Source organism: Bombus huntii, chromosome 8 (assembly GCF_024542735.1).
Source record: "Bombus huntii isolate Logan2020A chromosome 8, iyBomHunt1.1, whole genome shotgun sequence".
NCBI lineage: Eukaryota > Metazoa > Arthropoda > Insecta > Hymenoptera > Apidae > Bombus > Bombus huntii.
In genome coordinates this window covers 6,981,286-6,993,395 of record NC_066245.1, presented here as the reverse complement: position 1 = coordinate 6,993,395, position 12,110 = coordinate 6,981,286, and the positions used below count along the sequence as shown (strand labels likewise).

Below are 12,110 nucleotides of genomic sequence, written 5' to 3'. Positions count from 1 at the left end.
GTCGCGTAAAAATCACCCCAGGTGCCTTATGTAAGCGTGGAACTACATTACCACGTTAAACTTTACGGTTGATTGCGCGAGAACGAGCTGTCGTAAATTATGACTTGGACCGCCGGCAGAGCAACGGGGGCAGAACAGTCGATAGTCGAATTACGGATCAGAGGGGAAAATAAAGGGTAGAATTAATAGCGGAGCGGCGATAACGCACTTACGGCGTCGCAATGATATTCCAGGGTTGGTTGTCGATAAGAAGTAAAAAGCGTCTAAGTTCGTTATTTAACTTTTCTCCCTACCCCGCCCTTTTCTTTCTGTCTCTTTCTCTTCGCTTTCGCGCACCGCCTAGTCCTCTAGCCGAGGATTGTTTAACGACCTTGCAGACGGCCGTACGCTGCTCCGCCCGTTTACCTTCGAACCGTCCTTATTTATCTTTATAGTCTCATCGGATTAGAAGAGCGGAGACCAAGAAGTCGTCGCCGTAAATGAAACGATAAAACTATAGCCAGTACAGCAATTTATTATTGCGTTTTTAGAGCATATATAGCTGTTAGTACACGTGATGCCACTGTTATGACCAGGTGAGACTATATCCTTCTTCTTCCTCCTCTATTCTCTGTTTTTTTTTCTCTTCCGCTTCTTTTACGACGGTAATACCGTTTCGTCGATGCAACGAAAAAAAAAAAAATATACCCGTTGCTGGCAATTATTACGGTAGCCGTTTTACGACGACAAAGGGATCGGTGGCATGTTGTCGAAGAGAAGGAAGATGAGAGGATGAGCACGCGTTAAACGATTGAGAAACGCTTTAATAAAACTCGATCAATTCGCTTTCTTCCACTTTCATCGTTGTTGCTGCGACAATTTTATTCGAGACTCGGCGTGAGCGGTGATCGATATTGAAATTCTTGGTCGGGACGGCCCCGCGCGACGTACGTACTTCCTATCTCCAACGACCAAAGAAGCACGCCGATCGACGATGTTCGATCTTCTATCACTCGAATCGAATATATCCACGGACATGTTCGCTTCGGCGCTCTAATAACATACGTGAACACGTTTCTCGCGTTGCAATTTACGCGACAATTTCTCCTCGGTGAAGTGTTCCCCCTTGTTCCTTATCGAGTGACGCGAACACGTTCAACGTGGTCACGTCGAGAAACGCGCCAGTCAGCCGACGAAGCGTTCGTTTAATCGTTTCATCGACCTCTCAATTAACTTTTATTCGTCTGGCTTACGCTTGAATCGGACCACGTTGCATCTTCATCGTGCGAGTTCTTCAGACGGAACGAAGAGAAGATGATCGCTCTCGAGTTTTTAACGCAGCGATATCCCGTCTTCAGCGAACAATTCAGACCAAAATACACCTTTAAATTTTAGACACTGTCAACCACGATATTTCGAGTACGAAAGCAATCCCCATCCGCCTTATCCCGTCCTGTCCGGGCACACCAACTTCCTCCGTGGCTTTCGTTCCGGTAGTGAATCGTGGTGCTCGCACCCTTTAAGAAAACGGCCCCGCTCGTTACACGTCGCGTTCGTGTTTCTCGTTGAACGAGTTAGACGACGTTAGCAAGGAGGAGGCGGACGTTTCTTGTCGCGCCATGTTCCGTTTGCTCGACCAGGGGGAGGATGTCGTAAGACGGTCGTACGACATCGTGCGGCTCAACTGCTTACGAGCTCAATAGGATAATAACCTCAGCCTGGTCGTTACCAGTCGAACCATTTCAATGGAATACAAGCCTAATGGACGTAATAATAATTGCGCTTGTGCCTCTCGGTTTCGTCGTTGCTGTTTGCCCCTGCAAGCTGCCTCGACTCTGTACGCACCACGGAACTTTGAAATGTGTCCGGGTAACGCGACGCGTCCTATGTGGGCCACGTTTCCTGTCGTCGTTGACAAATGCCTGGATCGGCTGCGGCTTTGCGGCTTGAATCGATAAGCGCCACTTTAACGCGTTCGCCGATGTTTCTCTCGTTTTACCAACCTATTCCCGTCTAGCGCCGTGGGAAATGAAAATATCACACGAAACAGTCACCTTACCCGAACGAAACCTCTCGCAGTCTTGTCGAGGAGTTTTAAAGAAATAAGAAGGAAATAGGAGAAAGGCGAGAGAAATACCGATCTCATAACCGAGTCTACGTTTCAATCCGCGGGAAGTAAAAAAGTTTGAGGTTAAAGTGGGATTTTAATAAATTCCGCGATATTTTCCTCCTATTTTCACAGTGAAAATAATCGCGTCACGGTCGGTCGCGAATCAGCCTGTGGGCGAATTACGAAACAGTCCATTAACGGAATACAACAATAACAGAGAATCATTCGATTTTTCGTTCATATTAAAATTGATAAAAATTGAATTCCGGCTGACAGTCGGTTAACCGTTGTCTGATATTTAATTTAGAAATACCACGTTTTACCATTTCGAGCGTTCGTCTTTCCAATGTTATCGTCAAACACCGTCACACAGAATGTTATCAACGTGCAACATTTTTCGTTCCATTTTCCAAATTTTAATTGCCGGCGGGATTTTTTTTTTCCTCAAACCGGTACTAACCCGTTCTAACCGGAGCACGAAGTAACGATTCGAAAGTGCTTGTTAAAACAAAGCTCGATCACGGATTACCTGTTCATTCGTTATAATCACGTTTAATACTTTTAATTAATTTCAATCTAAACCGAACATCAACCGGTCAGACATCATAATTCAGGGATAACGTTGTATCTCCTCTGTGGCGTGATAAATAATCATCGGACCGGAGGCAAAAATTTCAGAATATTTATCGTCCAGCGATCAGTACTTTTTATCCCGCTCCGTTACATCGATATCCCAACCTACGAAACGATGGTTCGCAAATCAACGATTTTTATCCATTATACCAGCCACCGCGATCCCGAATTTCGATACGATCGTTCATTATACGTCCGGGAATTTTGGCATAATCGCGCCGAGCTCGGTAAACAAGCGTTTCGACGAATAGTTAACGAAAATTCCCGATGCACGTACCCGCGAGATGTAAGAGAAACAAGGAAAATATGCGGCATAATGATAAAGGGAATTAAACAAATGAGACACATTCGTTACTCTGTTACGCAACGGTCGCCTGTAAGGTAATTAAAAGTTTCGACGAGACACGTAACGAAGATAATATGATACATCATGGAGGGAGTTTATAAAAGTCAAGTACGGATTTCAATTTTATCGGAATATAATCCGTCGATGACTGTAGATCGTCGAGGCGAACCAAGTGGCGTCGGCACGCGTCTATCCGTTTGTTATCGAGATGGGATTCGTTTGCACGTCCCCTTTACTTTATATCGTTGACCCGCGTTAAAATTTCGTGCGATTGCAGGGCACGTGTTCGATCGGGTCTCTTGCTTTTCCTAGCCACGTATATACCACTTGGTTATTACATACGCTAACACGTCCCTGAGTATAGATATTCCTGCCAACCACCATGTATTCGTAGATCATGCGCCGCCGATAAAACGGCGCTGCCCGGTCGGTGCCTCGTGATAATTAATTGGCCGCTGTTCATCCGAACAATTACACCTGAATGCCGCGGCAATTATCAGCGTGCCGCAGGGATGACGCTCGCCGTTGAACAAACGCACTCGTTTGTCGCGTGGTTGCTTGCCCATTGTCATCGAAATTTTGACGAGTCTACCCTGTCTCGCGCGACTTTTCCATCCCTTTTTCCCTTCGTATTTCCCTGTAAAAAGGTTCATCTAGAGGTTCGTAATCAAGTAGTCATCGTGAAACACGCCGAAGAACGACATTCTCGCTACGGAAATTGTGTAATCTCATCGTGTCTCGATAATGGTGACGCGTTTTTCCGCATGGAAAAATCCACGTCGACGTATAGCCAGGCGACGCGGTACAGCGACTGCGTTTGACAGCTGAAAATCGAAGTCGTGCACAAACCCGACCGGGTCACTGGAAACACGGTCGTAGCCGTCCTCGAGTCGTCGAACAGAGACAGTGCGTCTCTGATCAATTTGTCATCGCATGACCCAGAATCAAAGATACGAGTCCCACGGGTCGTCGTTTCTGGAAACGTCCGATTGATGTGTACACGCGCTTCGCAATCGGACTGCTGTTCGATATTCGTGGGGATCGACAGAGCCTGTTGGAAACGATACACACAAAGCGGTCGATTTCGATGCCTGACTCCACCTACTCTCGTTTCATAGCTCTATAAACGATGATACGATCAATCGTAACCGATTTTCGTTTATTTTTTTTTTTTTTTTTATCTTGTATAGTAATCTGATCTGAGCTAGCTAAATGGAATACGGTTATTGTCGATCAGTTTGTTACCGGACGAAATTTGTTAACGCGACATGTTGTGTTGCGTTTTTAAGTATCGTCAGCTAACGACTACGATTGTCGTTTGATCGGTAAAGTTAAGGCATGTTTGGTCACAGTTACCGGCAATATGGTTGATCATCTGGGAACTTCGTGTGCTACTGATATTAGTGTTTTGGAACTCATCTAAAACTATGGGTCCCCGGCTAGCGATCGCAGCGGTTGCCACGAGGTAAATTAAATACAGTGTACGATCATTTTCTAATAAAATCGGTTTAACGTTATTTTGACCAAATGTGTCACGAAAAAAAGAAATAGGCGGGAAGATATGAGAAATCTAATATTACGACAGGTTGTTGAACTCTATAATCTGGACGAATTTAAAACAGTAAGTGGCTACGAATAGCGACTATGTCATGCACGGAAATAGCCGTAGCAATTGAAACATATTTGATAATTTGCTTATTTTAACCACTGTTGTTTACGAATTTCAGCTATGATATCACATTTTAAATTGCAAAATTGTACAACTGTTTGACAATTTGCTTATCTTATCTATTGATTATTACGAACTTAAACTACGATATCTCACGCTAAAGTTTATATTCTACAAAGGATATATCACGCTCATTTTCATTATTCAGTTGACAAATACTTGGCCATTTGTTTATTTTAGCCTTCATAAATTCAAGCTACAATTCCCCCTTCTAAACTATATCATTTATGAAAGAGATACGCTACACTCGTTCTCACCGTTCGTTGCTTTTTATTACAAGAGTCCAATCATTTCCACTGACAATCCGAAAAATGTTCCTGTTTGCGTGGGTCGAACACCAGATCCTCTTAATTTCGCCTACGCGCTACTCATCATCCTCTTCGAAAGGGATCAAAATTGTTGGTCGTCCACGATGATGTATCCTCGGCTACCTTTCCCTTCAGTTTCGTTTCAGCCTTGGCACGCCAAACGCCGATAACTACGAAACCGCAATACCTCTGGCGTGTACGGCTTTCAATTTGAATAATCCGATGAATAAATTTACCCGACCATACAGCCCGTTACAATCGCAACGTGCCGTTTGGTGATCTCTCGCTTTTTCTCTATTCGTCGTCAAACGTTTCTGGGCCAATCCCCCGAGTGTCGCCTAATTTTTGATCGAACTCGAAATAACGCGTCATCTACGACCACAAAATCGCATCTACAAGCAGACTGGCAGATATTACGCTTTTGCGGTGAAGAGCTGAAAATTCGAGCTCCGTTCTCCGACCGATTGCACGGCATTAACGAAGCCATTAGTACTTTCTTAACTTTGCAGCATAGCCGTTCAGGCGGATTCCACGAGCAACGGAGTTCCTCGCCAACGACCAGCTGACGCGCGAAAAACCCTCAGCTTCGAGAACCGGCTGAAATATATCATTTTTATCGAGCTACCGGGCTCCTCCTTCCAGCGATAATCTATAATCGGTTCGACGGATCCCGATTAAATATCTATTAACTGGGAGATTTTTGACTGATGCAGCAAAAAGCACATAGAGGATAAAACTAGGTCAGACCAGGAGTTTTACGAAAGGTCCCCTTCGAACTCGATGTTCTTACAACGGTCCCAGTCATTTCGTGCGTTACCACGTTGCGCCACGATTGTTTTTTCCAATTCGGCTCCCAAGGCGCACGTGTCACCGGAAAATTGATTTATTATCGCGTAACCGTTTTCCCGGACCATGTTTGCCCGTATCAGTATTCATGGTGCAACGAAAACTGTCAAGCCTGCCCGTACGCAGTCTGGTCGGGCTAGATGCGGCTGACTGTTACAACGGGGACGCATTGTGTGCTCACACAACAATCAACATTGGCTGTGTGTGGTCCGCCGTTGCATACGGACACCACAATGCCAAATTGACACGCGTCTCTGTGCAACAGTGTATACATATATAAGTTTGTGTGTGTGTGTGTGTGTGTGTGGATGCGTATACGAGAAATGCCGATACAACCAGGAGCTTCGTACGCGAAAACTCGAGGCACAATCTCGAACGAGCGACAAAGTCATAGAGCTCGGAACGAGCACGAGGTATCGAGAGCTGTTGCGGTTTCCGCTGTTTCTGGCCAAGCCCTCGATTCCGTAAAAAGGACGCAGGCGTTGCAGAGTTCGCCGGCCTCCTCCAGGGAGTTCCCCTGGTTCCGTTCGATCTCGTTTTAATTAACATCGCGCTCGACTATTTTCTACTGTCTGTAACGCGCGCTGCAACCGCACCGGAAGTAGCGCGGTACCTTGACGCTCGCGGCTGTTACGCGGTTCACAAGCAGCGGCCCGGTTTCGTTGTTTATTTAAGCGACGACTGTTGTACTAACGTGGGTGAGATCCGATACCGGTTCGGCTGCGAACTACTATTTTTACGGAATCCATAAACATCGAAAGTTTTAGCCTTCGATAACTCTGTTTCTATTACAGATGATACCGGAACACGTCATACACGTTATACACGGAACGCGTCTACACCCTGCAGGGAAAGCTGAGCAGAGGAGAAGGGCGTGAAATGCTGCACACTATCATAACCCATAATTCATTGGACATTCACTTTACTACGTACATGTAGTATAGACGTAAATGGATGTTGTAATTATAACATGACGTTGATACTTATTAACCGTGTGTATTAACTTAATTATAATGTTATTTTATTAAAGCTAATGTTTAAAATTAGCAAATGCCCCGTTATGCATCGGAGTTCGACTTTAATCGACATCTAATCGTGTCACGAATTAAAATCATGCCAAAGGAATAAGTTGTAATTGCGGCTGTATTTAATTCTTCCAACTGTAGAATTCCATTTGCGGTCATTATAATTCCTTTAACGTTTGCAACTCATATTACGAACTCGATGATTTCATGTGTCTATGATATTGGCCTTATTAGTAATTTTTAGATTTCTATCCTTCCCATTTAAGAGAGACAATTCAGATCGAAATAGGGCAAGGTTTACGTTCCTCAGATATAACGATCGCGTTCTTTTTATTGAGTTTTCTTTCTTTCAACACTCTCATTCTAATAACGTCGTTCCAGTGATGATCCATCGTACACCGAATCTCGCTCGAATTCCCTTTTTAACGATAGCTTTTAACATGGCTCGTCGGTATAGCTTATAACTCGATACCACGGTTCATTGGAAGATACGAAGCTAGGTGTGTCGTGTGTACGGCACCGCTTTGTCGGCGATCGACAGCTTTAAGTTGGCCTTTCAACAATTACCCTGTGACCCTTGGAAACATACAGGTGCACCGTAAAGAAGCTGCTGGCCGGTTTGTGTAAATGTCACGTACGCTATTCACGACGTTGTGGTAACTCCGTTAGAAAAAGCGACACAAGCTAACAGAAAATACGCAGAGAACAAGATGCTCGAGTTACAAACTTTTGCAAGTAAAAAAGCAAACCATCCTTTAAAACACATACTGACTTTGAACAGTCCTTTAACCTATTACCCAGGAAAGACGAGTTAATTTGTCATTTTTAGATCGTCAATCTTTTGAACATAATAGTTAGATGTTTCATCTTCTCATCTGATGTTTTATTTCTATAAAAAATATTTGAAGACTACAGGTGAAAACCTGATAAGTTATATTTCTCTATCTATTCATCGAAGCTTTCACAATTTTCTCATTCGATTTTGGGATTGAATATGTGTTGTTTTCACCTCCTTGAATGTTTAAAAGATATTGATAACATTAGTTACGCAGATTAATATTAATTGAATTAAACTAACGCAATGATTAAAGCTATACAGATGGATTTTTCAATTATTCTTCGAAGACTTACGTATTCGAGTCTCTCTTCTTCGACTATTTCATGGCCACGAAATGTCACAAAAGTTAGAAAATTACACAAATCGACCTCATCTTTCCCATAAGAGCATCATTCGCAAGCATCAGGACCTCGCGGAAATTAATCTGTTCCTATTAATTTCCAATTTCGCGACGAAAGAAGAAGTTAAGCGTAAGATTTGACAAACAAGTTAAAGATATCCCGTTTTATCTTCAACGTGAGCTCACTTACATCACGAAGTAAGAAGAATTAAGCTTAGGAAACACTATGATCCCTATTTTATCTGGTGAAATCGTTTTCTACAGAGAAAGAGAGAGAAGGAGAGAGGGGGTTCTCGAGTTCGGAAGGAGACACCTGACAAGACATTCCGTGGGACACGGGACAATGGACAGACGGATTCCGTGCTCCATTCCACGCGTATGTTGAGGGGCTTAAGCGCGTTACGTGTTCCCTTTATGCACCAGAAAACATCCTTCGACCGCTAACCGTTCCACCGTCGGGTCGCGTCGTATCCTTTTCTTGGACGTCGTGATTCGACGGGACGAACCGAGTTACAGGAGACTGGGGAAAGCCGCGCGCACACCCAGGACACATATAATATCGAAGTTATGCACCGTGACAGTACGCTGGCTGCCTCACAATGAGGGAATCCTTGCTTGTCCGGGCTCAAGCTGCGCCCGGTGATTTAAGATCGTGAACTCGCGAAGCGGATATCGATCGTTCAGGAGAACGTAGCGTCGACTCTCTTTCGCTTCCTCTTCGTCACTCCGTTCTCTGTTCTCTAGACGAGGATGTTTCTCATTGTTTTTCCAGTAGTATTTAGGAAACAAATAAAAGGGAACGTGCATGTGTACGAGCGTATACGCGTCATACGTGGAAAGATATAACGGTATCGATACGAAGATTTCCCATGGTTGTAAGTGGAACGGTCGCGCGGCAGAATGGCTGACTAATGGAGGTTATTCAAGCCGTCGCTAGACTTCTCGTTTTCCGAGTTTAATATTCCAAATTATAGGAGGCGGCAGCAATTTTCGAATATTCAACGGAGAGGAAAGGAACCTGTCGGTGACCTAGATATCTGGCTCGATTCCTGCAAGCTGGATCGTTAGGCGTACGAAACAGCTTCCCTCGTTAAACTACAACCTATTAATCCAATTGATTAATTCTCTCGTTCCCGCTGTTGCTAATTAATTAATATGATTGATACGAGAAAGGGCAAGTACAAAAGGTTTACAAGTATGTTGGCGAATGAAACGGTCGAAATATTGCTTCAACTTCGTAATTCGGGCAGATACGATGGCGAACCACGTGGATGTAAATTATGAACGCGTAAACCAGTGCCGTTACTGAGACGCTGTCAAAGGGTGGAAAGTTACGCGATACGACGATAAATATTGTTAACGTTGTAATCAAGGCTGCTTAAAGAACGGTCGTCGGTTTGCGATGGTACTCGAGAGCGGAATTAAATCGTAGCGAGACAGAAGGTGGGGGCAAGGGAGGGGGATTCGTTCCGTGAGTCAGATTTCATTAGACACGAGTTGATACAACGAGACCGCGAGACTTGGTCGCAAAGAGGCAGTAAACACCGCTACAGTACCCCCTACCATCTATCTTCGTGTTCGCATCCATCTCTCTCTCTCTCTCTCTCTCTCTCTCTCTCTCTACGTGTCCTAGTACATGCATATGGTACATATGTACGAGGCCGCGGTTCACATCCCTAGAGCGTATACATCTGCAATGCAGAAACGAGACGACCATGTAAATTCAATATTTGCGCCGTGATGGAATGATCATTTCGCGGAGGGAACGATAGTCGGATACTTAAGAGAGAGAAGCTTTCGTATATAGCATATACGATGGAAGACGACAGTGTCGGTGATGGAGCGGTTTGCAGTTTCAACGAGTAGATCATTTCTACGTGAAAATAGCGCGATAACGGTCGAACGTGGCAAACTTTCTAGCGGCCCCGCGTATTTTGCTCTTGTATCACGGTATAATCGTGGATTTCGTCGAATATTCGATGAAAAACTCTACCGACGTTCTAGACATTCGTCGGGCTATCCCCTTGAATTTTTATAGCGCCACGATCGGTGTATACGCGAAATTCTCTTCCAGCCGAAACCCGAGTACGTATATATACGTGGCGTCGTAGTTGTCGATCGATCGGTTAATTCATATTTAAATGGTGGCATCGCCTGGCGCGAACAACGAAAGAGAGAAGGGGCGGAGAAAGAGACGGAAGAAAGAAAAAGAACGTGACACGTAGAACACGGTCCTTCGATCGAGTACTTGTTACCGCGAGCTTTCGTGTTAATCACTCGCAGGAGGCTGTCTCATTACGAGAATCAAAATATCCGTAAGAGACGCAATGCTCGTATCGGAGCGTATGATACGCTGCGGCGCGGCGTGTAAGTATGTAGATAGGTGGCAGGGGCGCATGGCCGCGCGTGTGCTCGCCGGCCCGTGTACGTGTGCGCCTCTGTGACGGAGGGTTTGTCAGCCGGCAACCCCTTCTAGGGTTGACCTTTCGCCGCGTGGATCGATATCGTGAAACGATATTTCCTCATTACAGTCGCGCGCTGCCACCTCGGTTCGCGGCGGATGTATAAATTTCCTCGCCGAAAAAACGGTCAGACGCGTCTCGTCGTCGCTTGACCCCCGCTGCGAGCACGCAACCTATTCTAGGTTGTTCGCGTCGCGCGCGTCTGCCACGAATTTGGGAAAAAGCCCGGAAAAATGGAGATTGTCTATTACCGGTGCGCGTTGCGTCGCCCGCCAGAATGATTCATGCGAAACTACTGTATGCCAAATACGTATCTATACGTTCACATACATACGTATATATGTAGGTATATAACTGGTATGCATGTATGTATATACTTGCATATTATATTGAGCGAAGAAAAGGTAAAACGTAGAAATACGTAGAATGGAAGAAACGAAAAATCTGTCTCGGTTTCCGTTTTTGTATAGCCGGAGAAAGCTGTCTCGGGGTAATTACACCGTCTTTCTGTGATTTTAATAAACGCAAGGATGAGTAGAAACAGAGCAACGTCTCGTCGCGAGTAATTCTTTTAGCGGGATGAAAATTTAACGCGGCGCCCTGTAAAAAGAGGTAGAAGAGCAACGGTGGCGGGTCCGCGCGCGCTTCATCTTATCCACCGGCGGAAATATGAAATACTTCTGCGCGGAATAAAGTTATTGCGCGTCCAGCGTTATTTTGCTCGCTGCTTAAACGACTGTGTGCCGCTCGTTACGACGGCTACGCTACCCATTTCTACTACCTTACACTCCATTATCATAGAACAGCGCTTCGTTATTCCATTATGATCCACGCGGGCGTGCGCTTCCATTTACGTCGCAAATTATTTTAACTTCGAAAACGACCGCCGGAATGAATCGGTTATCCCGTAAAGCTTTCCGGTTACCATCGTGGATCGTCGTCGCCTATAGCGTTTCTCATTGTTCTCCCTTCCTAAGCGAGGCGTGTCGACGCTCTTAGCCAAGCCGATTAACCAACGTTCCAGCTTCGGACTCGATGTCCTTTCGAACTGACATTTCGATCGACTCGAAGCTATCATAGCCACTGCAATACCAACTAATTCCATTGATTCTCTATTAATTACGAGCTTCGCATCGTAATTAATTCGTACATAATGGTTTGCGCCGCGAATGCTAACATAGCAACGATTACTAGCAACGATTGTATACGTTACAAGACAGAAGTACATACGCGTAGCAATTCACCTCTCGTCGACGTAAGCTTCTTACGTCGGATCGCAATGATGAAAGGTTGAAACAAACTACAAGGGCGTACCCTTGGAACGAGAAAATTCTTTATTGCGGATGACTTAAGTGTCTGCGAAGAGAATAACGTTCGGGCTTACCGCTCGAGGGGTGGCTGCGGTTTCATCCGAGTAAATTCCAGACGTGACGCCATACTTAATGGACCGTTTTGCAAATAGTCGAAGGTGATTATATATACGCTATGATCAGT

General features: G+C 44.9%; 1 protein-coding gene across 3 annotated transcripts in view; it reads right to left on the bottom strand.

Annotated features, from left to right (window-relative positions):
- The window catches only part of LOC126868282 (irregular chiasm C-roughest protein-like), a 157,289-nt gene that overhangs the window by 55,233 nt on the left and 89,946 nt on the right, over nucleotides 1-12,110 (bottom strand). The window contains exon 1 of one of the 3 annotated variants that reach the window (XM_050623593.1): nucleotides 1,233-1,590. The exons of the other annotated variants lie outside the window; for them this stretch is intronic. Coding sequence (XP_050479550.1) covers nucleotides 1,233-1,261 — 29 coding nt within the window. The 5' untranslated portion in view covers nucleotides 1,262-1,590. Of the gene's footprint in view, nucleotides 1-1,232; nucleotides 1,591-12,110 lie in introns of those variants that run through there. 3 annotated transcript variants of the gene reach the window in all.